General features: G+C 40.7%; 1 protein-coding gene across 1 annotated transcript in view; it reads right to left on the reverse strand.

Moving 5' to 3' along the window:
• Positions 1–26,610, reverse strand: part of ABRAXAS2 (abraxas 2, BRISC complex subunit) — a 41,453-nt gene that overhangs the window by 5,135 nt on the left and 9,708 nt on the right. The window contains exons 2-8 of the mRNA XM_042459543.1: positions 17,121–17,211; positions 16,369–16,405; positions 15,121–15,187; positions 9,637–9,827; positions 8,175–8,294; positions 6,297–6,381; positions 4,277–4,391 (exon numbers count right to left, since the gene is read on the reverse strand). Coding sequence (XP_042315477.1) covers positions 4,277–4,391; positions 6,297–6,381; positions 8,175–8,294; positions 9,637–9,827; positions 15,121–15,187; positions 16,369–16,405; positions 17,121–17,211 — 706 coding nt within the window. The remainder of the gene's footprint in view (positions 1–4,276; positions 4,392–6,296; positions 6,382–8,174; positions 8,295–9,636; positions 9,828–15,120; positions 15,188–16,368; positions 16,406–17,120; positions 17,212–26,610) is intronic.

Genomic DNA, 26,610 nt, shown 5'->3' on the forward strand with positions numbered 1-26,610 from the left:
TAACAGGGACATGCTACCCCTGTCCATGCCCAGACAGAGATCATCGACCAAGGCAACCATGGCAGTCTCAACTCCATAGCCCGCCTGGAAGCCAGTTTGTCAAGAAAACCTATGATAGGATTTCCATAAGTCAGAAACAACAACAAGATAAATCATACGCTTGACTGAAGATATATAAAGATGTTTCTTCACAACTATCAATTAGCCACAGTGACACAAAAGCTGGTTACTTTTAAGAACAGCTATGCATTGAAAAAGAACAGGAACCCCCCCCCCCCCCCCCCCCACACAGTCTTTTGATAAAGAAGAGTTGTCTTAGAAGCATAATTTGGAAAAATTAAGTATTTAGGAGTTTTCTGTAAAATCAGAAAAATATAATAATAAATTCTCAATAATCTCTGCTGCAGTCTTCCCTAACAACAACTTCCCTTGAAATTGTAGGGGGCATTGCTTTTTCTGAGAACTCAAAGAAAAGTCAGACTGGATCTAAATTTGCCTTTTCATTCAAGACACACACTAACATCCAGAGTATGGTTCTCATTGGAAGAAGCCCATGCTTGCTGGCTACTCTGTCATTCTCTTTGAAGGTCTGTAACTCTATGGGCAAGCTCTATGGAAGGGGAAATCAACAGTCTGGACCAAGGTTTATTGTTTTCTAACTGAGAAAATGCATTATCTTCTCCAAATGCTATCATTAACTTCCAAACAGAATTGAACATCTCTAGCACCTTAATTTTAATATGCAATGATCTTTAAGAAAAAAAAGCCGTGCAATAGATGCTACAACCTTTACTCAAAGGCACTTTAAAATAACAACCACAGATATGGCTAAGTGCAGCTGTATTATCTTCTCTTGCTACTCCCCTGCCATTTTGTGAACCTTTTAGCCTTAATTCTTTGGAGGCCATCAGCTCCTGCTAAGCTTCTGCCAAATTAAAATCTATACAGTAATTTTACAAGCACTTCTGATTAAGGACAGCATCACAGGACAATGTTCTTTCTAAAACATTGTTGAAATAATTCCATGCAATAGCTAAGGCAGCTGAAACTGTTATATGCATCTATCACAGAATATACACATACAGGCAAAGGATCATTACACATTTACCTCTCCATATGCATTATAACAGCTTCTAGTCTTCAATGACCCTTTCCCCTCTTTTATTAAAATATTATCAAATATTTCCAAATGTTGTCCAAACTAATAGAAAAGGTGGTACTCTGCTGCAGCAGAACAATACTAAATAGGCCAGAATGAGGTGAAATGGAAAGTTGTGTGAAACTTCTGAAACCTTGCTGCCAAGTGTTGGCCCTCATCTGGTCCCAGGACCTTGGGGCAAATGAAAGGACCCTAAATCCAGCAATTTCAGGGCCAACATCAGTCGATTTTGAGTTCTATACTGGTGGATGTTTTGTACTTAACCTTTTGCAAGTTTCCAGTTATATTTTGACCCTTGGGGCCACAAAAACAGCCCTATGGAAACACGTAGCCAGAGGCCATACTTTTCCCACTATTCCAACTTGGGTGGGGGGATGACGATGACTGGAATAGAATTTTTGGTGGGATCTCCTTGGCATATTGAATATATGTTCTAGTTTCTCATCCTAGTCCATTTTTGCTTTCTTGAAAGTTAGTGGATTAGGACCACACCTTTGGTCTACCAGGCAAAATAAAAGCAATGGGAAGAACAGAGGAAAATAAACAAAGCAAATGTGTGATAGTTTTATAGTGACACTGCAATTGTGTGAAAATTTAGGATAAGACATATGGTGTCTTATCCTAAACCTCCTGCTTCTTATCTTGCATCTTCCAAGGCATATCTGTTTAATGTGTTTTCATCAAAATAAAACCTCTTCAGAAGGCACTTAGATAAGGGAGAGGAAGGTACAGCATGCCAACCACTTAGTTTGTCAAAAGAATATGATGGAATGCACCAGAAAACTATAGGATAGCAGAAAGTGACTGCAGCATAAGTTACCATATTGCTCTCTTCATTTTAAGGTCTTAAACATATGGTGTGGATATGTATTCTGTCAAAATATGGTGAAAAATGCTAGGGAGAAATGCAGATTTTTCAACTTGGATCACATACCACTAAAATCATAATGTACAGCAAATTAAAATTTAAAGGGAAAGCTGCTTTGAAAGCAGAAGGTTAATGTATATACTCATGTAAAAGTCTAGAAATTTTTGTCAAAAAATTGACACCAAAAAATTGAGTCCACTTATCCATGGATCAAAAAAAGAATCACTCTCTTTCTCTGAGTAGAGTGGTGAAAGGTGAGAGCTTAGTCCATTCTAGGAGCACCTAAAAGAATCACCAACTCCTTCTGCTCTGTCCACCATGTCTCCACGTCTGACCTTTCTGAATGCATGGATTGGAAAATGTTATGCCTGCCAGAATTTTGTAAGTTCTTTGGTATCATTTTCCTTAGCTTCATCCTTTATATTCTTTGTTACATGCTTCTAGGTTTGACCGTCAACTTATCCATGGGTCAGACCAAATTCATAATTTTGGTCCCCAAAACTGTCCTAGACTTATACATGAGGTTGACTTAGAGTTGAGTATACAGATTATTTCTTTCATGTTTAGAGTATCTATAACAGAAATTGTTGTTTTGTGTTTGCTGTTAACCCAATTTTTCATTTAAGTATAAATCTAATGAGTATTAAACCAACTAATGCTGTTCAATACTGACACACGACTAAAAGGAACATATTCTTATGTTTCTCAGAGCTCTTATTTAATATGCTACTGATACAATCAGGTATGTTCCCTGGAAAACTGGTTAGGACTAGCACTTAAGGACAAGGAGCTGATTACGATACTTCAGTCCCAAAGAATAATTTTTATAGCTGCAGTTTCACTATATTTATCAGCATCCAACCATTTCCAAATCTTTTCCTTACTATCCTAATATACAGCCTATCTATTTGTCAATTTGCCATTCCTGAAATTCCTATTTTCCCTTCTGTCTCCATTTTAGTCTCTCTACTAACCATGTAGTTGAACTGTTACTTTCATCTATCTAACAAGTTTCATCATTAGAAAATACACACCCATGTTCCTAAGTAACACAAGAAAAACAAAGTGCTTTAAGCTAAAATGTACTGGCTTTCTACTCAAATTGTTCAATAACCTAAATTATAGCTGACTGGAGGAGACTTACCTTCCTCCAAAATAGAAATTGTATGGCTTCTCAGTCAGCTATTCATAACTAGTTTCGAACATAATGTGTGGTTGCCAAATTAATATCAAGCTATAACCACTATGTTTCATATATAGGCAAATATATTTCAGGAACCCACTTTTACCTTTATTTCAAGAGATCATAACTGACTTCTTGAAAGATTATTTTTGGCTATTTCAACCAAAGTTTCTTAGTTTTCTGTTTTTACCATGTTTTTAACTTGCTTTTGCCTTCTTTTACTCTGTATCCCCCCCCCTTTTTTTTTTTAACCTATGCTGGTCTATGACAGTAATAAAGATGAATTTGAATCTTAGTTTTGCTGTTTTCAATGAACACCCCAATCTACCCATGTCCTACTACTGGAGAAAGGGAGTTCTCATCACATTATTTTTTTCCATCATGCAAGCTATCTCTTCTGTATTCCGAAGTGTGTACCCTTTCCGCTTACCCCTCAGATTAATTAATTTTTTAGATACTTGTGCTGCTGCTACTTGAGCCAGGAGTCACATGTTGAGTTGGAGATGTATTAGTGCTTACTCAGCACCTCCTGTACTAGAAGGTATAGAGAAAACCAACCAGTTAATGTCTGACTAAAGCATCTATCTTTTTCTCACCTCTGTCAAATTATAAAGACAGTTGACAGAAGAGAAGGTCTATGAAATACACGGTTCCAACATTGAAGTGATTGAACGATAGCATCTAATTTTAAGTTGTATGTGAATATAAAAGTGACTATATTCCTTTAAAAATATGCGTGCTTACCCCATGACTGCCACTTCCAATAAGCTTTCTTAATTTGACCTTGGTATTACAGAATTATGAAGTATATATACTATAGCTGATATGTGAATTAAGTCACTTAGACCACTTAGTTTGATTTCTGAAGCAGATGTATGGCATAATCATTAAATAATTGATACTTTTTTCCAAAGTTTTTTTAATTTCCACTGTATCCTAACTCCTCTAAAATACTAAAAATTGATCAGATATATTTCAGACTTGTAACATGTAACAGAGCACAGTAGAGTTGCATGATACGTTAAATTTTTAAGAGTGTTAGAGAACATTTATCAAAAAGGCTTACTTATTTTCTGCTCCTTTTCATTTTTCCTTTGTGAGATTTGTCTTTTTAGCTTATTCACCTCTGCTTGGAAAGATTCAACAGCTCGTTCACTTTTCTCTAAATCTATGCATACTGCCTGGGAGAAACACAACAAGGTTAGTTCAAATGACATTCAGCAGCCGTATCAGAAATACAATGCTAAGTCAAGGTCAAGAACAGATCCATAGTAAGATGTTTGTAACAAAGGCTCTATATGTCACTTGTGACCAATTCTCAATAACATCAATAGTGAGAAATTTGCTTAATTTTTACTACAGGGTGAGAACAGGGCATTAAAGGTAAGCTTTTGCTCATTTTACAGTGGGTCCTTTCCATCTGCATAAACAGGAAAAAAGTGGCTGGTCATACCCTATATTATTCAATGGACAGTGATGTGGGAGCACCTGAATGCCACTACTGAATAATATGGGGTGTGACAATCAGTGGGAGGTCAAATCTGTGGATTGCAAGCCTGCCAATATGGTGGGACCACTGTATTTTACTTCTCTATATACACAGTGTGCTATTTAGCCTTTGCACACATACAAAAGTTATATATAGTGTATTATTTACATTTTTTCACAGGCAAGATATATTTGCAAGCTAAAAATAACTGGGTTCCACTTTTCAACCAATTCCACACTCTGACACTGCTTGAGTCCCTAACTTGTCAGTTAAGCGGGGCTCCCTCTATTGTAATTTTTTCACAAAAGTAAAATAAATGACTTATAACTGACAGTAAGCTTGAGAAATTACTTGGCTAAGTTGTGGTTTTACACACAGGTGCTGTTAAAAGAAATGGAAACACAGACACCCTTATTAAGAATAGGTGATAGTATTTGGTGTCACTCTTACATATCAGTCTGTAAACCATTGAATGTTAGAGAATTCAGAGCCCAATTCTATCATTTACAATAAATATATATGAGGGTGGGCTTAATGTATAAAGAGCTAAATGTATCTATCTTGGGACACAGTGCTATAAAACCCTGAGATAGTCCCAAGTCACTAATGATATCAAATAGCCTGCTCTGGCAAACCAAAATTGCAGGAATTTAAGGGGCTGTTAGGAACAAATATGGGAATAGTACCACTGTTGCTGTAGCACAGATTAGGTGTACTGTGGAAACCAAAACTGGGAGCTGATAAAGACACAGCTTAATAAAAATGCATTTACTTATTTATTTTATTTATATTTATATTCCATCTTTCTCCCAATATGGGACCCAAGGCAGCTCACAAAGTAAGTTAAAGCAAAATAGTTTAAACAACAGATAATACTAAAGTTTTTTTTAAAAAGAACCAAATAAACAACCATTCTTAAAATATTAATTTAAAACAGTTTTAAAAGGCAGTTAAAATATATTGATAATGATTTTAAAAATACAGCAGATCCCCAAAATGAAAAGATCCTCTACAATGGACAGTTAACTGTCATATATCATTGCACATATTTAATGAACAATGACTCTTCCATCGACTATGCTGGATAGAGCTGCTGGGGGTTGCAGTCCAACAACTGGAGGGTTGCATGATTTCCATTCATGCTGGTAGAGAACCCAGTGAGGAGTGTAAAGAACAGAACTGGATTACCTTTCCATATCAGCCTATCCATCCCACTATAGTTAAAAAGTGATAGGAATGCAGTTAATTTAAAAAGAGCATGTGGGCCTAAATGTAGATTAGTGCTTTTTTTGGCAAGCAGCCCTTTATTCACTGCTATATAGCTATAGAAAGGCTTTGCCCATCTGATAAGGCAAAGCTCTTAAGCCAAACAGCATACTACCAAGCAGGCTTGACTCTTGGAAACTTTTTTTCCCCTTGGAAATTCATGTAGTTCTACACTGTTATCTTAGAAACATTTTGAAAATGAAATTGGAATTCTTGCAGGTTTGCATTAATTAATGAAATATCACATCTGCCACAATAAATGCTGACCAATATTAAATATATTAATCTTAAAACAAAAAAAAATTAATAATATTATAATAAAGGGATTTACCTGTACTTTTTCCTGAAGTGCGTTATAAACCTGATATATAGCCCTGATATCCTTCATCACACCATCTTTATCAAAAAAATCAGTACTAAAAAGGTATCAGAAACAGCAAATTAGAAGGAATCACCTTTTTATATATCAAGGCAGTTCACATTTCTTTGAGCTAAATTCTAGACAACAAAACATTAACTAATGAAGTAGTTTGCGGAACGAGTTATTTTTGCTTAGCCTGAGATTAGAATGAATAATGCAGGGAAAATATATGCTCGGCAGAACTACTTAGTTCTATTCCCTGTCTATGTTTTATGGGCATCTGCATTGCAGAAATAATCCAATTTGACACCACTTTAATTGCCTTGACTCAGTGCTATGGAATCTTGGGAATTTTAGTTTTGTGAGACATTTAGCTTTCTCTGCCAGAATGCTCTGATGCCTCAACAACTACAGTTCACAAAATTCCATAGCACTGAGCCACTGAAGTTAAAATGGTGCCAAACTGGATTATTTCTGCAGTACAGATACAGCCATGGCAACAAAAACTATAATCATCATACATCATTGTCCAAAAAGAGTGTTTCACTGGACTCCCCAAAAAGTCTACACATGAAGCTCTCTTATAGCTAAGTTTGATCATAGTATTGTATATACTCGTGTATAAGCCGAGAGCAAATTTGGCAGTCAAAATTAAGGATTTTTGCCATGACCTGGCTTTTGGTTTTATCTTTTTAAGTTTATTATAAGACAACAATTTACTACTATTTTTTAAAATTAATTTATATGTTATTTAATTTTAATCTAATTTCTCTTTTCCCATTATATTGCATACACTGTATTTGCTCATATTTTATCATGTTTGATATTAACTTTTGATATGGTAGACCAGACCTGTATAACTTGGCAGGAGGTAGGGCCAAAATTAAAATAATCTGAACGTCTTGGGGTAGGGTAAATAGGTTTTAGTTAATATCATTAATATTAATTCTGTCCTCCCCCTCCTTTGCCTGGTCCCCTTCCTCAGGAGAAAGCTGAGCAGTAGAAGAGCCTTGCCTGTTCTTCTCCTCAGGAGAAGCCCAAGTGACAGAAGAGCCTTGAGGGATGAGTGTTTGCCCCTCTTCCTCCTCCACTGCCTGGCCATCTCAGGAGAAAGCTGGGCAGAGGAGGAGCCTTGAAGAGTGAACATTTACTGTCCTCCTCCTCCTCCACCCAGCCCTCTCAGGAGGAGGCCAAGCAGTGGAGTCACTGCACATCCTTGTGGTCTGTCCAAAATCCTTTGGTGAGCCGCATGCGGTCCCCGGGCCATATGTGGTGCAGGTCTGTGGTAGACTAATTAATAAAACTTTTAAACTAACTACCTAGCTATCACTTGTGGATAGCTTGAGGGTAAAACTTAGGGGCATGTAACAGACAAATGCTTTCCTATCCTTTTAAAAATGTATAGAGGGAACATCTTTAGGAAGAGCTAAAGAGAAGGAGAGGATCTGTTTATTTAAGGGATCACAACTGGGAGACTGTAAATGGCTGCCTTTTTTCCTGTGGTTTGGGAAAGGGAGAGGTAATGGGTTGAGTGGTGCTGCTTCCATGCCCCACCATGCAAAGAGGGGCTTCTCACCTTTGTGCTGGGTCCCTGTTCGAGCACTGATTAATGTATAAATTGACCCAGGTTTTTTTGGGTCATTTTTTGCCAAAAATACTTCAACTCATACATGAGTATACATGTTGACTTTGCTTTTATTGTGAACCTGCAGTATATCAGGAAGAGGCTTATATTATTTCTCATATTTAACACAAGGAAAAGACAGCAGTCATAACAACATGTGTTTCATACATATTCTCAGTATAATATCTTGATATGCCAGAATTGCTTATTTAAAAAATGCTTACCCATGTTCTTTAATAACTTTGGTATAATTTTGGGAAGTATTCGGCACTGAAGAAACCTTGTATTCCTGCTGACTTGTGTTGCCTAGATTAGGAATAGTGAGTGAAACTCTTTGATTATACCTGCAGAAAAAGGATTTAGAAAACACTTGTTACCCTTCACAGAGATTACTTTCAGCTATGCAATCTCTTTAAGATATTTCATTCATACTAACAAGTCAAATTAAGAAAATATCTTAATTCCAGCCCCTAACTCACGACTGGTTTTTAAAACCTACTATTAAAAAAGAAACAAAATCATAACTTTTATATAACTTGTAATTTGGACTGTCTCCTAATTAGGGGTAACTACCTAATTGATCAAATGTATGTTTAATAACATATCAATAAAAGTAATTTTTTAAAACGCTGGTAGAATGCAGGATAACTTTTCTTAACTAAATGATATGTTATTAACCCCTGTTTGCATGTCACAACAAGTCACAGTGTGCTTTGTTAAAATCTGGCTTATTATATTATGTGAATTTCTATATGCCAATAAACTATGGCTTGTTAATCACAAGTCCCAAGTAGCATCTTAGCCTTTAGTCCCTCTTGTGGAACTCACAGCCCACTGCACTGCAAAGTTATCTAGTGAGTAGAGTCACTAGAGGATATAAATCTTGGAAACAAACAAACAAACAGAGTAATAAAAAAATAGCAAAGGTCAGAAAGGAGGATTTACTATCAAATACACTGATAATACAGGTGCCTACTATATTGTTATGAAATGTAGTGGGGTTTATGACATACATACAATCCGCCCCGCACTCTCCGGTCGGGTGGGAAACAGCTTTTGAGAGTTCCTGACATGAGATATGTGATGTCTGCACATAGGGCTTTTTCTGCTTCGGCCCCGCAGGCTTGGAACTCTCTCCCTGTTGAGCTCCGCTCAGCCCCCTCCCTAGAGTCTTTTAGAAAAAACCTAAAGACTCATTTTTTCCGCCTTGCTTTCCCCCATGTCCCTTAATTCCACTCTTCTCCTTTATGCTGTTGTAATTGTAATGTAATGGATGTCTTTGGGGTTATTGCTGTTATTATATTTTAATGGTTTTAAAGGTGATTGAATGATGGATATTTTTATTGTTGTATTTTATTGTTTAATGTGGGGGGATTTCTCTTATTGGATTTGCTGTATCATATTTTAACTGATTGTAAACCGCTGTGATCATTGGAATAGCGGTATACAAATAAAGATTCATTCATTCATTCATTATGAGACTAGCAAATTTCAAAAAGTAAATTCTCTCTAAAATACTTCAACAAATTATCATAATAATGTGCCCTACAATAACAAATCCCGTATGTTACCAGTATCTTCCATCGCTGTCCTCTCTGGATTTATAGCATTTGACATTTAATTTGGGGAACACCAAGAAAAAACTCATATCACTACATACAGTTCTGTGTCTAGTCTGTGTTTTACCTTCTGTTTGGTCTAAAGAGAACATATTCTAACGCATGCGTTGAGTTATTAGCAGTGGAGATGAAACTGAAGAGAAGGAAGACAAGGTCAGGCACTCCAAGAATCTGTGTCAGCTGTTTATGGATGATGTGCTCTCTATATGACATTTGCTGTTGAGTGTTTCTCCTAAACCTGTACCATCCAATAACATTCTACAATAAAATATGAAAGAAAAAAGTATTAATGAAATCTAAGAATGAATGGCTTTATTTGTTGATACTTCAGAAATACAACTAAAATATATGGAACAAGTAAAATTTCAACATGACACAAGAATTCTTGAACATAATTATTCTGATTATGAAACTATATAGTAATTACCAAATGCTAATTCTCATTGTAAAAGGTAACATGGCTTCGATCTACAGAATATGGTATCCTTTCATGCTAGCCATAATCCCATGCTCTCATTTCAGATGTGTTAGATGTGTTATCATTCATTTCTGAAAACTCAGCAGATCACTCACTACTTCCATGACATCCTTTCTCAGGACTACCATCTATCTCTGTGTTCTTAAATATCAATATCTAATGCTGCCTTATACAGAGGCAGTCTGATGGTCCATCAAGCCTCATGCTGTCTAATTTGAGCAGATGCTGCCAGTCAGTAACTGTAGTAGAGGTCTTACCATTGCAGCTACACTACCTCACTATTTAATGTGATATGTTTAGGACTGAATACAGGGTCTTGTGATTTTAATGCATGTACTTTGCCACTGAGACACAGCATAGGCAAAGTAGGATTTGTCTGCTACAGGTGTATGTTTAATCCTCTTTATATTTAATTCTACCTACAGGTCCACATATGACTGTTTACTCTGATTACAAAAATGCAATAAAATACTTCTGGTGCAAACAAAGTATTTGTATATCCCATATAAGATTTGCAGACCATCATTTTAATTGTTTTAAAATTTTTATTCTAAAGTTTTTAAGCATTTTTTCTGTGAACTACTTTCCAGGAGAAAAACAGGGAAACCGATGGGATGACAGATGATACAAAAATACATTAAATAAATTAAAAAATTAGAATTGCGTATGATCTAGGTCCTAGAATAAGATAAATGGTGGGCTCTCTTGCATTTGCAACAAGGGGCTATGGCTGAGAGCATAATCTACAAAGTTTGGTTGTTATGTGCTGGCAGCATTTCTATCTGAAAAGGAAAAAAAAGACCTTGCCCTTTTTGAATGACCAAGTAATTCCAGAAATTACTGCTGTAATGAGCTATATGCAGGGCAACTTAAACTTCAGATAATCCAAAATACCAAACTCAAATGAACACTTACAGTTAAACACCAAAGGAATGTGGCACTGAACTACAATAGCGCCAATGGCAATCATTTTGTTTCCAAGCTGACTCTAAAGTGCTGGATCATACATTTAAAGCCCTATAAGCTTCAAGTTCCCATACCACAGATGAAAGTAAACGCAATCAATGCCAAATTCACAAGGGGCAGCCTCCTCCTATATTCACTCAGATCTGTTCACTTTGATCATTAATAAAGCAATGCTGACTACTGAAATAAGCCTCAGCAGATAATAGAGCCTTTAAGACAATGACTTGGCATTTATGGAATTTCTTATTTTCCACATCTACCAGTTCGGGACATCAATTACTTATGACTTCTTCTCATGAAACCTTTAATCATGAAGCGTGCTGCAATCAGGTGTTGTATGTTTTACTAGTTTTTTTATAATAATAATAATAATAATAATAATAATAATAATAATAATATTTATATACCGCCCTATGGCAAACCAATCCGGGCGGTTGACAACAGTAAAATATAAAATATAACAATTAAAAACACTTTATCCCTCCCCCCCTTAAGACAATATTAAACAGTATAACATATTAAAAACACAACATCAAGCATAAAAACAGCAATTAAAACCCTGATATCCCTCTGTTGATCCTCGACCATCACTGAGATGGGGCCACGGGAGGAATGAGGGAATCAGGGAACCTGGGCTGGGATGGTTAGTCTGGAAAGGCCTGCCGGAAGAGATCCGTCTTGACCGCTTTTTTAAAGCTGTCTAATGATGTTATCTGACGGATCTCATCTGGCAGGTCGTTCCAGTGTTTGGGGGCAACAGCAGAGAACGCCCTCTGGGAGGTTGCCGCAAGCCTAGATTTTAAAGGCTGCAGTAAGTTCTTCCCAGAGGACCGGAGAGCGCGGGGAGGATTGTACGGGAGGAGGCGGTCCCTGAGATAGCTTGGACCCAAGCCATTTAGGGCTTTAAAGGTGATAACCAACACCTTGTACTGGGTCCGGAAGCTGATAGGCAGCCAGTGGAGGGACCTCAAAACCGGAGTAATGTGGTCCCTCCTAGATGTTCCTGAGACAAGCCTGGCTGCCATGTTTTGAACCAGCTGTAATTTCCGAGTCAAGCACAGGGGTAGCCCCATGTAGAGTGCATTACAGAAGTCAAGGCGTGAGGTTACCAGCGCGTGCACAACCGTCTCGAGATCCCTTACTTCCAGAAAAGGGCGCAGCTGGCGTATCAGCTGAAGCTGATAACAGGCACTCCTGACCGTCGCATTTACCTGATTTGTCATCACCCCCAGACTGCGAACACAGTCACTGGAGGAGAGTGTGACCCCATCCAGGACTGGAGGTTGCAACCCAATTCTTGGTTTCGGGGCCGCTACCATGAGCACCTCCATCTTGTCTGGATTCAGTTTCAATCTGTTTTTCCTCATCCAGCCCATTACCGCCTGAAGACATTCATTGAGAGAAGAGATGCCATCAGAATTCGAGGCCGACGAACGAGATACGGAGAAATAGATTTGGGTGTCATCAGCGTACTGATAACACCCAGCACCATGACTCTGTATTATCTCACCCAGCGGCTTCATATAGATGTTAAATAACATCGGGGACAAAATAGCCCCCTGAGGAACCCCACAAGTGAGGTACCTCTTACTGGAGCTACAGTCCCCGAGTAGCACCCTCTGAGACCTGCCCAAGAGGAAGGACCGGAACCACTGCAAGGCAGTGCCCCCGATACCTAAACCCCTCAGGCGGTCTAAGAGGATGCCGTGATCTATAGTATCGAAAGCCGCTGAGAGGTCTAAGAGCACCAACAGGGTCACACTCCCCCTGTCAATGCTCAGACGCAGATCGTCGGTCAAGGCAACCATGACAGTCTCAACCCCAAAGCCTGTCCTAAAGCCGGTTTGAAATGGGTCTAGATAATCGGTTTCATCCAAGACAGCTTGGAGCTGAAGGGCAACCGCCCTCTCGATCACCTTGCTCAAAAATGGCAGCAATGACACTGGCCTATAATTCCTCATATCCAGGGGGTCTAGGGAAGGTTTTTTCAGGAGCGGCCTAACCGCCGCTTCCTTTAAATAAGATGGAATATGTCCTTCCCTGAAGGATGCACCGATGATATCCGTAAGGAATCTCATCAGTGCATCCCCCCCGGACGGCCAGCCATGATGGGCAAGGGTCGAGAGGGCAAGTTGTCTTCCTCACCTTACCAAGCAGCTTGTCCACGTCATCAGTACTCACAGATTGGAACTGATCCAGTATAACTACATCGGCGGAGTCACTGGACGCCTCACCTGTCGACTCTGTTCCAATGGTGGCATCTAGGTCGGCTCTTATCTGAGAGATTTTGTCTGCAAAGAAGTTGTTAAACGCGTCACAGCAGGCCGTCGTTGGGTTAAGTAAGGGATTTGGCGTAGGGGGCACCTGCGTCATTTCCCTCACCACCTTAAACAGCTCTGCTGGACGGGACTCTGCAGACGCAATACGTGCAGAGGAGAAGGCTCTCTTCGCTGCACGTATTGCCTCCCGATAGGAACGAAGAAAGTTCCTATGGCGAGTTCTGTCGGATAAGAGTCGAGTCTTCCGCCACCTGCGCTCTAGCCGTCGTCCAAACCGCTTCATATTCCTCAGCTCTGGCGTGAACCAGGGCCTCCGATTTAGGGCGGGATGGCAAGGGCGCTTGGGAGCGATCGTGTCGATAGCCCTGGTAAGATCGGTGTTCCAGGTATTGACCAGAGTATCGACAGGATCACCGGCATTCCCAACCATTAAACCCTCTAAGGCTGTCTGGAATCCAATGGGCTCCATCAGCCTTCGAGGGCGGACCATTCTAATGGGTCTGCCACCCCCGGTGGGGCAGATATTGGCTCTAAGTTTCATCTTGACCAGGAAATTTCTTGCTGACTGAGATAAATGGCTTTGTTATTGGTTTTACTCTAGTTTTGTTGCCAACTGGAAAAAATGACATTTATGGCGGATTACACACCACCAGAAAGAGGCGCCTCCCCGCCTCTTTCTGGTGGTGTGTACCCAAATTGCTGCAAATTGCGCAGCGCTCCTGTGGAGCAAAAAAGGAGCACCTAGAAGTGGCTCCTCTTTGCGGCATCGCTACGATGTCGCAAAGTGCAAGAGATATCGTGATGATGTCGCAGCTGCGCTGCCCCGTCTGGAAGCAGCGCAGCTGCAATGTCATGGTTACGCACCGCGTCTTGTGGGCGCACCACAGCTGTGGCGCCCTCGTCACGTGCGAGGGCTGCCGGGCGTGTGGATGCTCCGCCCACCAGGCGACCCTCACATGTGACAAGGGCACCTCAAAGGCTCATCTGTTCCGGGCCAATATTTGTCTTTCATTTGGAGAATTGTTTACACTGAAAATAACTATTCCAGGTAAATTGATCTTGTTGGAACAAAGTAACATTGTGAATGGCAACTGGCTCTTTCACTTTCTCTTACAAATGTTCCATTGTCACACACAGTCGACCCTCGGTATTGGCGGAGAATCCGTTTTGGACACCCCTGCAAATACCAAAATTCACCAATGCTCAAGTCTCCTTGTCCCTAATGGCAGCGGGCTATGTGGCCATAAGAGACAAATGCACTGAAGTCTTTCCCTCCCCCTCTGAGGCTTCTTCCCCAGGCTTGGCTTTGGGGGTGGTTCAGAGGCAGAGGCTGAAGCCCCATTGGCTGGAGTGAGCAGGCACTGACATTGGGGCTTGGGTCTCGGAGCTATTCCATCCAGTCGACAGGGCTCCAGCCTCCAACAAACTGTCCCCGAAGCCAAGCCTGGGGAAGAGGCCTAGGAGGGGGTAGTGAGGCAGGAAGGAAGGAAGGAAGGGGGAAGACTTTAGTGCAGTAGTCCCCAATGGCAGCACAGCTGTGTGCATGCGCCACCATTGGGGACAACGTGGGCTTGCCATCTGTGGATGCTCAAATCCACGGATGGCAAGTCTGCAGATACCGAGGTCCCACTGTATTGTTATACGTACTCAACTCTGAATAACACACCTACACCCTTTCTCACAGCCAACAATAACTACAGGCAATGCAAGTCAAGTAAGGCAATCTTTGAAACGTTTTATACTAAATATTTGCGGTCACTACCCCCAATTTTTTTTAGCCCTATGGTTATATAAGATCACTCCCACCTATAAAGATAGAAATACTTACTTTTTTACGCTCTTTAAGAATTCTGTCCAAATTTTCTTCATTGACTTTACCTGCATAATCGTAAAAGCTTTAAAAAAAGAAAAAAAAATGTTTGGCTTATAAATGAAATCAAAATTTCTGTCCCTGTGCTGTGTACTGGAACAAAGTGTATTACATGGATTATAATGGTATCTGAGATTAATAGTGTTCATTCACTATAATTATTTTATGAAATCATACAGGAAAGTTATAGGGTTCATTGACAGCTAATTTTGGAAAACTAGTAATTAGGCGTCAAAGAGTTTCAGAGTTAACATCTAAAACTATTTTTAAAATGAACCTTTCTCAAGTAGTTATTGTGGAAATCTGGCTTGAAGTTTTGCCCAAATGCCTATTCTTACAGGATAATTAAAAAGCAGGAGTTGTATTCATAGCTACTTGATATAAGGATAATTTTGTGAAAACCAGATGCTACACTGTAGCTCATGGACAGAGTTCCTATGCGTCTATCCAATGTGGAAGACCAATGTGGAGCACCAAGGGGGCCAAAGGCATTCCTCGGCAGTGCTGCCATGTGTCAGGCCCTCCTCCTCCCTCTCCACAGATGGCAAGTCTCTGTCCATGGCAGTGGCAGGGACTACGGCCAGAGCCTTGGTGTGGCCGGAGCCATGGAGAGACCCTGGCTGGGTGCTGGGAAGAGCTGGCAGTGGTGCTGGGGCTGGCAGGTGGGGGGCGTTGGTGGAGCCTCCCGCCCACCTGTCCAAGCCGGGGTGGGAGGGAAGGGTTACATGGGGGGGGGGGGGGCAGTGGAAGTACCCTCCCTGACTCTTGCCCTTAGGCTCTCCAGCGGTTAAAGGGGACCTCAACCTCCTGGCCATGGAAGGGGGGAAGGCTTCATCTTGCCAGTCATGTTGGTGCCCACAGAAAAGAGTGCTGCCCTCCAATCTGTAGAGGAGAAGAAGGAGAGCCTGCCATGTGGCAATGCTGGCAGCGGGGAGAACCCCTGGCCCTCTTGCTATGGAGTTGGCAGTCAGGGCCATGGCAAGACCCCTGCTGGGTACTGGGAGGAGCCAGTGGCGGCGGTGGGGATGGCAGGTGGGGAAATTGAGCATCCACGGATTTTAGTATCCGTGGTGGGGTCCAGAACGGATCTCCCACAGATACCATGGGCAGACTGTATTTCTGATAAAGTTTCAGGATTTATGTTAATGCTAGATTTAGCCCACCCAATAGTTCACAATAAGAAGAAGAGTGGGGAAAGTAACTTACCTAAATAGTTTGGAACAAGGCTCATGATTATGAATTTCTGTAACAAAAACAATGCATATTTCAATAATACAAGACCAAGGAGGCAGCTACAGTGATGTATCAAATGTATGTTTTCCCAGCTTTTCAAAGTAGGAACAAATTTTTGTTTCCCAGAAAATACATGGCCTCAAAACATATGAAAAATTTCTAATGAATACAGAAGCATCTTCCTACAGGATGTTTAATATTCTAAAAATGAATTCATTATTTTTGTAGGCATGCAATATTAAATGAACTCACATAATTATTACAGTCATAAACTGATTAAAGCTGAAATATGAATGATGCTGTTCTAGATTCTGCTCCATCATCATTTGAACTCATATACATTACTATGTTTGACAACAATACGCTAACAACCTAAGCTCAAGATGAAATCTTGTTGTTCAGCTGGGATGTATAAAGAAATCCACAATCCAGTCCTCCTAAGTTTCTTTTACAGAAACAACTAAATGCGCATCTTGAATGTGCATCTGGCACTTGCTAGCGTACTTCTCTGCCCCCACTTCTTCTGTCTAAGCTAAATCAAGCCATATTAAGTGAACTTCATTCCACATGTGTCTGTTGCAGAACTTACTGAGTGAAGTAAACTGACTTGACTTTTTGATCAGTCAAATAATCCATAAATTATTATGCATTAAACTGTGGGGTGTAAGCCAAAAAAACAAACACTATTAAATTGGACTAACAGAAACAAATTTCGTGCTACTTACCAATTACTTGCAAAAATTCAGTGTTGCTGATTTGTAAGTCACTAATGCTAAAGGTTTCCTCTTGTCTTACCTCTCCCAACAAGAATCCTTCCTACAAAGGGCAAGGAGGAAAGATTATAATTAATGACAAAAATATTCATGTACATGTACATAAAATAAATAAAAGGTACCACTCAGAAAGTTTAACTATAAGAAGACTTCAACCCTCTTTCCAGAAGGTGGGATATTTTAGTATCATTTTATTTAATTTATATCCTATTTTCTTCTACCATGGGACCCAAGGCTGCTCAAAACATAGAATATTTTTTAAAAACCTACCTAGGTTTAAAATGTAATATATAACATGTAACATAGAATATATAACATGTAATATATAAAGAAAAAGAGAAAGAAAAGCAGAATATTAATGTTTTAAAGGACATTTAAAGGACAAGGGGAGCCCTGGTAGTGCAGTGGTTAAATTCCAGTACTGCAGCCACAAGGTTGTGAGTTCGAGCCCAGGGCTCCAAGGTTGATTCAGCCTTCCATACTTTTGTAAATCGGTAAAATGAGCACCCAGCTTGTTGGGGGCAATTGGCTTACAGATTGTAAACTGCTTAGAGGGGTGCTGAGTCCACTGATAAGTGGTATAGAAATGTAAATGCTTTTGTTATTGCTTTTTTCCCAAATATTTTAAAGCATAACAGTCAGGATAAAAGAATAAAAGGGTCCATGAAAAGCTGTTACTACAACAGAAATCAAAAAGCATGTCTAAACAAAAAGATCTTTGCTTGTGAGTGGAAGGAGGAGAGGAACCTAGCTTCCTCTGGGAGAATTCCACAGCCTAGGAGCAGCCATTGAGAAGGTCTTTTTACAAGCCCTCACCCAATGTACATGAAACAGTGGTGGAACGGTGCTTTGAACATCGTGAACAGTTGACTGATTTCAGACATATACTGCCAAGTAACGCAGGAATACTTAGTCAAAAGGCATTTGTGAAGGGAGACATTTTTGTGTGAAGGCATCCTGATACATCAAGCTCGGTTACAGTGTGGTGACAAGATTATCTGAGCCATATTTCCACAGATGACAAAAGGCCATGGGAAACCTTTAAATGGACTTATATTTTGAATCATTGGACATTACCATATCCATATCTGGTTGTTCCCTTGATGATGTTTTAAGTTTTAGGAATGGAATACCTTACATTATGGTTACTTTAAAATATTTTTATTATATGATTGTTTTTTAGATTGTCTATATGGTTTTATTATTCCACTGGATGTATAAATTTTATTATTATATTATGTAGTAAACACATGCAATATACGAATTTAACCAATTTTTACATTACTGTTAAATAAGTATTTACAAGTACCAGTCTTTCCAGGTTAGACTTTCCCCCACAGCAGTTAAGAATTGCCAGAGGATCTGCTAACCAACAACCTAAAAGTATGTAGACACCATTTGACAAAATAATAAAATAAAATGCGCCACACCTGCTCCATACTTCTGAAGTAGGGAAGTAGACATGCTCCCACACAAAAAATATGGAAAATTTGCTCACAAGAACCACTGCAGCATCAAAGCAAAATAGTTTGCACAAAGAATGTCCCTTAACTAGACACGGGCCATTTTCCTCAGCAGAAACTATTTTATTAGTGGAGTAGAAAATTACCCCACAATTCATTTAATGCTAGGTCTTCCTACAAATAAATAACATTTTTTTCCTTCAGGGTTTACATCCGTTTCCTCGTTTTTGAGTTCACAGCATGTTTTCAGTTGTAAAGAACAGTGGCAGCACTTTCAGGACACAGCAATTAAGTTGGTTGTTTTTAATCCTCCTCCCTAAGAAACGGAGGCCTGCTAGCTACTCAAAATAAATGTGGTGCCCCATGTGTGTCTTCCAAACGTGGGGCATTCTGCAACCACAAATACTTCTGTGGACTTAGGCTATTTCTAATTGGTGAAATTTCAAATTTCAAATTAGAATTTTCTTGGATTTACCTTCTCCCCTTCAAATCCTTTTCCATACCTACTTTCATACAAAGTATGTTTTTACTATCACAGCAGGACAGGAACAGAGCTGTAACCCAGAAAGAAAGTCAAGCACTTGCCTCCCCTGGAATCAGCTTTCTTTAGAGGACAATCTTAGCTGTATTTGTGCATCACATGTAAATTAGCTGTTGTGTAATATTCATCACATTCAACCTTCAGTTGGCAACATTAGCGTTAACATTGTGGCCCATGAATTTTTAAAATTATAAACTGCCCAGAGTAATCTCTGCACTTCTACTGAACTCAGTTTAAACAGATAAACTGAAAGTTCCTTAGATTAAATGTGTAATGTGGATCTAAGCCACAGAGACTTATGTTTGAAGTTCTTAGTGCAACCCTATTTGTCAGATGACAAAACGGTCAACAGATTATTAAATATAAATCGTTATGTGACTGTGTATGGTAGAACAACTTGTTCAAGAGCTAAAACAGTGGCATGGTTTAGTTCTAAGCTCACAGGAAATGAAGTGCATTTATTGCAAAACATAATTTTGAAATTGTGGCTTATTTAGTGCAGTGTATTTGTAGTATTTTTATTTAATGTAATTATTTTTTATTTAATGTTCTTCATAAGAACTTCCATCATTAGTACCATAAAGACAGATGGACCTCTTGTTGAAAATATTGTATGAAACAAATTAATAAAATATCTGTTTTGTTCTGTGAGCAGAATAACCTTTCGATCCTTAAAACAAAAATTGCACTAAGGATATTTTCTTCTTTGAAGTCTCAAATAAAGCAACATGTAATGTGATTTTCAGATCAATAGTGAGTCAGACCTGACCAAGAAAGGGCCAGACAGTTGGCAGAATGCAGAAATAAAAGACAAGGGTAAAGCACTTGGAACAGAATCAGATTTAGATGGCCTTGTTTTCTTTCTAAACAAAGAATAAAACAAAGTCAGGCTTTTCATATGCAAAAGTAACAACAAACTGCCTGGCTCTAAAAATGCAGTGCAGAGCAAGAGCTCCCTTCATAATGTAAAACTAAAAGATAAACAGCACCATAAATTAATGCATGTGTACAAAAGCCACAATACAGCAACTATGAATGGCAAGGTATAGCAAGAACGTTCCTATTTTGGGCTTTGGAACAACTTGTTCTTCTAGGACTTTAACTGCCAGAGCAGATAAGCTGGTTTCACTTGATCAAAAGTTAACATTGCTTAAGAAAAAGATAAAAACCTTACACCAAGAACACTCAGACAAAATTAGGGATATGCAAGGTATGACCACCCAAATGTTGTTAGAACTTAATTCACAGCACTCCTTACCATTGGTGTTCTGGATAGGGCTGTTACAACTTAAAAACCAATCATATATGGAGGGCTATGTGTTGCCAGTTCTTGTATTAGAGACACAAGTTTAGTTTCACAGATTTATCCTTTTTTTTTTTTGCCACCTTCAGGAAGGGTCTTTTCAATTTAGCCACTACACTATTTTATTCATTATGCTGACTTTTATGGTTATATCATTTTAATTTTTTAAAAATATGTTTGTTAGTTATCTTAAGTGCTATTTTTATGGAAAAAGCAAGATAAAAAAGCAAGCAAATAATAAACTTTATTCTTGTAAGAAACAAAGAACACAATTTATATTTATTATAATATTATTATAACTATCATTACTGCCTTTTCCCCAGTCTCAAGGACTCAACCCCAGGGACTTTATGCAATTTACCAAAATAAAAAACCTATATAGCTAAAAATTCACACCATACAAAAAAGTTACCAATGGGTTTTAAAACTATTAAAAGAATGGACCTTAAAAAGAAAAACAAATATAAAAAGTACAGTACATTTTGAAGGCTTTTTCTCCCTGAGCAATCGCTCTTCCAAGTGAAAACAAAAAGGTCTTCATTTTTATGGAAGGTTAGCAAGTAGAGTGCTATCTAACCTTTCTAGGAAGGAACTTCCAAATCCTGAGAGCAGCAACTGAGAAAGGGTCCTCTTGTATGTTACTACTAGATATATTGGTGAGGGTCATGGGAGAGAAGGGCCTTCCTAGAACATCTCAAAACATGGACAGGTTTTTATAGGATAGTGATGGCAAACCTTTTAGAGTCTGAGTGCCCAAACTCAGTTGCATTCCTGCACAGGGTGTCACCAAGTGTGGGACTTTTGGGGGATGGGACTTTCAGGGGGTGAGACTTTCAGAAGGTTAGACCTCTGCTTTTTGGGGGGCATGGTTTCCAGGGGAAAACCCAAGGCACACACTCTCAGCCTCAGGCTAACAATAACCCCCCCCCCCCCGATAAAACTTGCCAAGAAAACTCCATGATAGTTTCACCTTACAGTCACCATAAGTTGGAAATGACTTGAAGGCACCACACACACAAGTCACACTCTCTCAACCTCAGAGGATGGCAATGGAAATCTCCCTCTGACAAAGCTTACCCCATGACAGTTTCACCTTAGGATTGCCAGGAACCAATGCTCAGAAGGGAGGGAGGGTGTTCTGGGCCCATAAGTTGGAAATGACTTGTAGGCACACAACAACAACAACAACAAACATAATAAAGCACAGACGGCACAGCACAATAACAAGAACAAAGAGAGCCAGCGGTTTGAGTGTGTGCCTCTGGAGACCAAGGCTTGAATCCCAGCTCAGCTATGAAACCCACTGGGAGACCTTGGGCAAGTCACAGCCTCAGAGAAAGGCAAGGGCAAATCTCTTCTGAAGAAACTTAGGCGCGTTACAGACATGCCAAAGGGGTGTGCTAGGGTTAGGAAGGGGCGTGTTAGGGTTGAGAAGGGGCGTCACTTCCTGACGCCCCTCAACCCTAGTACGGACCGAGTATGTACAAAATGGTGGCGCCCGTCCACACAGGGGCTGCCATTTCGACGTTGCGGACGCGTAGTGTCCGGACATCACGCTACTTTGGGGGCCCAGAAAGAAGTGCCATTTCAGCGCTTCTTTCTGGCTGCGCCCGGGAACCGTGCGGTTTGGCCGCTGCGGTTCCCGGACGCAGCAACCGGTGGCAGATCGCCCGTTTTGGGCGGTCTGTAACTCGCCTTAGTTTCAGGAAAGACTTGAAAGCACACAAAAACAACAACAGATGGGCAATTCACACTCTCAGCCTCAGCGGCAGCCAATGGCCAAAAAAACCTCCTCTGAAGAAACCTTGTCAAGAAAACCCTGTGAAAGGGTCATGGTAAATAATAGTAATAGTAATAGTAATAATAATAATAATAATAATAATAATAATAATTTATATTTTCCCGCCTCTCCCAGATGGATTGAAGCGGGATCACAGCATAATATAAAATACAATACAGAATAAAATACAAGCACTCAATAAATGCATAAAATTTTTTAACAATTAAGAACAAAATATTACAAGTGACAGTGGAGCAAAGGTGTACTCATCCTATTCAAGGAGGTGGATCTGTATCTTACATGAGGTCAAGTGGATATGCTTGCCAGAAGAGCTCAGTCTTAACTGCCCTCCTGAAAGTTTCCAGGGAGGTAATAAGACGGATCTCTTCCGGGAGACTATTCCACAATCTTGGAGCAGCTATTGTAAAAGCTCTTTGGGAAGTTGAAACAAATTTAGTTGTTGTTGATTCCAATAGATTCTTCCCTGTTGTTCTAAGAGTGTGGGGTGTATAGGGAGATGCATTCCCGTAAGTAACTCGGGCCCAAGCCATGCAGGGCTTTAAAGGTAATAACTAACACCTTGTATTGCGCCCAGAAGCAGATTGGGAGCCAGTGGAGATCTTTTAAAATTGGTGTTATGTTGTCAAACTTAGAGAAGAACTGGTGGCCAGTCTGGCTGCCATATTTTGCACTAATTGAAGCTTCCGAACTTGGTACAAGGGTAGTCCCATGTAGAGCGCGTTATAGAAATCAAGACGAGAGATTACCAGAGCATGTAGTACAGCTTCAAGGCCCTTTCGGTCCAGGCAGGGGCACAGTTGGCATACCAACCAAAGTTGGTACCAAGCACTTCTGGCCGCCACATCTACTTGAGATGGCAACTGTAGAGATGATCGAGAAATACTCCCAAACTGTGAACTTCGTCCTTTAGGGGAACTGTGACCCCATCCAGGACCTGAGGTGCCTATTGCAAGTACAGTGGTGCCTCGGGATACGAAATGATCGGGTTACGAAATTTCCGGGATACGAAAAAGTTGGATTGGCAAAAACTGTTTCGGGTTACGAAATATTTTTCGGGTTACGAAATTCATTTCGGCGCGAAATTCAAATGCTGCAAAGTGCAGCTATAGGCTTTCCAGTGCTAACGGAAAGCCTTTTCGGGTTACGAAATTTTCAGGTTACGAAAGGAATGGCGGAACGAATTAATTTCGTAACCCGAGGCACCACTGTACCTCCGTTTTCTCTGGATTCAACCTGTGTTTGTTTACCTTCATCCAGCCGATTGCCGACTCCAGGCAGGCATCCAGAGGAGAGATGCCATCCTTAGTCACTGCAGCAGTCGGCGACATAGAGAAACATATTTGGGTGTCATCAGCGTACTGATAACAACGTGCCCCATGTCTCTGGATGATCTCCCCAGCGGTTTCATGTAAATGTTGAATAGCATGGGGGGAGAATGGCGCCTTGAGGGACACCAGATGTCAGCTCACTTTTTGAAGAGCAGCTTTCCCTCAGCCTCACTATCTGGAATCTGCCCAAGAGGTAGGGCTGGATCAAAAACAATCCCAATCCTGCTCAAAATGGAAGAATTTTGAACTCCTTCCAGGACAGATAGAGGTGGGAAGACCTCCTAGCACCCCACTCCTTCATATAGAGTGCCAGGATGGCGCAGTGATTTGAGCAGGCAACTCTGGAGATGAGAGGTCGTATCCCAGCTTGGCCATGGAAACCCACTGAGTGACTTTGGGCAAGTCACTGCCTCTCAACCTAAAATGACGGCAATGGCAAAAATCCCCTCTGAACAAATCTTGAAAACCCGAAGGCACAACAACAGTATGTAATATAGATGTAAATAAACCTGATGAACTGAATTTATATTTCTGACTGTCTTTTGATTCTATGTTGTCATATCCTCCATTTTTCCTGAACGTTCCCCATTTTGAGCATGGCTAAGCATGGATTTATATTTATAGAAGTATTTTTAGTGTTCATTTTGTAATGTTTATTTTGTAATAACATCCATTTTGTGCATGGCTAAGAAGCATGAACTGACATTTCTAGGAGCGTTTTCAACTTTTATTTGGTCAGGTCTTCCATTTTCCTTGAATATCCTCCATTTTTAGCATGACTAAGAAGCATAAATGTATAGGGGTGTTTTTAAAGCATTTATTTGACCATACCCTACATTTTCCTCGAATGTCCTCTATAGAACACCCTATGCATACTGATATTCCAGAGTAACAGGGCTGGTTCTCTAAATTCATACCCACTGCAGAAATGTAGCCTCACTGGGCTTTGAAACTCACTGTGGGGAAACGTTGGGAAGGACACACACTCTCAGCCTCAGGGGGAAAGGCAATGGCAAAAGCTCCCCTGAACAAACCTTCCAAGGAAACCCCAGGATAGTGTCCCCCTAAGTCAGAAAGGGCTTGAAGTTACACAACAACCTCAAGGCACCGCACACTCAAGAGGCTCCAGGAGAAACTCTGCAGCTGGGAACTGGGGAAAGCTCCTGTCCTGGGAGCTGGAGAACTGTTTGACCAGGGGGCGAGGTTCTCTGCAGAAGTGCAGGGCTTCTGGGAGGAAGGGGCGTGGCTTCTCGATGCAACCCACAACAATCCTCCAGGATGCGTCAAAGAGCTGGGTTGGCCGCGTGCACCTCCCCACCCCTCCAGCTCTCTGACCCGGGCCTGCATGGCCATGTGCCCACTCAGATGGCTTTGCGTGTCACCGCCTGTACGCATGCAACAGGTTTGCCAACATGGGTATAGGAGAACACAGTCATTCAGATAAAGAGAACCTGAGCCACACAGGGTTTGTAAGTTACAACCAGCACTTTGAATTATGCCTGGGAGGGGAAAAAGGAGCCAAGGGAGCTGTTGAAACAATGACCTTGCATATTCCTTGTTGTTGTTATGTGCCTTCAAGTCACTTCTGACTTATGGCAACCCTAAGGCTATCATGAGGTTTTCTTGGCAAGATTTGTTCAGAGGAAGTTTGCAATTGCCTTCCCCCGAGGCTGAGAACACATGACTTGTCCAAGGACACCCAGTACGTCTCATGGCTAAACTGGAATTGAACTCTGCTCTTCAGAGTTGCAGTCCAGCACTCAAACCACTATGCCAAGCTGGCTCTCATGTGCTCCCTGTAGCCAGCCTCAATTAACAAGCCTGCTGCAGCTCTTTGGACTAAATCAGGGGTAGGCAACCTGCGGCCCGCGGGCTGGATGCGGCCCGGCGAGGCCTTGGGACCGGCCCCAGCCCGGTCCTGCCGCCAATTGCCGCCAGGGCCTTTGGCATCTCGCGCAAGGGGCATGGTGGGGCAATTGTCTATAGAAGTCTCAAAAACATGCATTTATCTTAACATTTTTTTAAAAAATCAGCAAATTTTTTCGCGTGTCCTCCATTTTTTATTTAAAAAGTGCCCTCCATTTGAAAATGTTGTCCTACATTTTCCTGGTTTATTTATTTGTTTATTTATTTTAAAATTATTTAATTATTTATTTTTTGGCTTCGGCCCCCCAGTTATCTGAGGGACAGCAACCCGGCCCCCGGCTCAAAAGGGTTGCCTACCCCTGGACTAAATGAATTTTCAAACACTCTTCAAAAGCTACCCCATGCAGAGTACATTATAGTAACGTAAATGAGATGTCAATTAGGCCATGTGTCACTGTGATCAAATCTAAAATCTCTAGAAACAGGTGCAGCTAGTGCAGAAGCCTAAACTACACAAAAGCACTCCTGGCCACCACAGAAAGCTGACATTCCAGGCTCAGGGCTGAATCTAGGAGCACATAAAAACTGCAAGCCTGCATCTTCAGAGAAAGTGCAGCTCCATTTAGTACAGGATGTATCCCTATTCCCTGACCTGCCTTTTGGCTGATTAGGGGCACCTCTGTCTTGTCTGGATCAAGTTTCAATTTCGTTGCCCTCATCTAGTCCATTCATAGTGACAGGCACTGATTTACAACAATACAGTTTCTTTGGATCAAGGTGGAAAAGATTTAACAGGCTGAGTGTCACCAGCACCCTTTATGGCACCAGACACCCAAATCCAGGACTTGTGCAAGGACACCCAGTGGGCTTCATGGCTGAGCTGGGAATTTCCTAGTGGTTTCATGAATATGTTAAATAATATGGGAAGGAAACCCAAAGCCTGAGGGACTCCACAGGCCAATTGCCAAGATGTCAAGCAGGAATCCCCTAGCACCACCTTTTGGGTTTGCCTCTCCAATACAGGCACTGTAAAACAGCCTCTCCAAGTCCCATCACAGCAAGAATACACAGAATACCAACAGCTGCCAGAAGTTTTTCCCTTGATTTTCAGACCTTTCAATAGCATGAACGACAGTTATC

The sequence above is a fragment of the Sceloporus undulatus genome, chromosome 3 (assembly GCF_019175285.1).
Source record: "Sceloporus undulatus isolate JIND9_A2432 ecotype Alabama chromosome 3, SceUnd_v1.1, whole genome shotgun sequence".
In the NCBI taxonomy this organism is placed as follows: Eukaryota; Metazoa; Chordata; class Lepidosauria; order Squamata; family Phrynosomatidae; genus Sceloporus; species Sceloporus undulatus.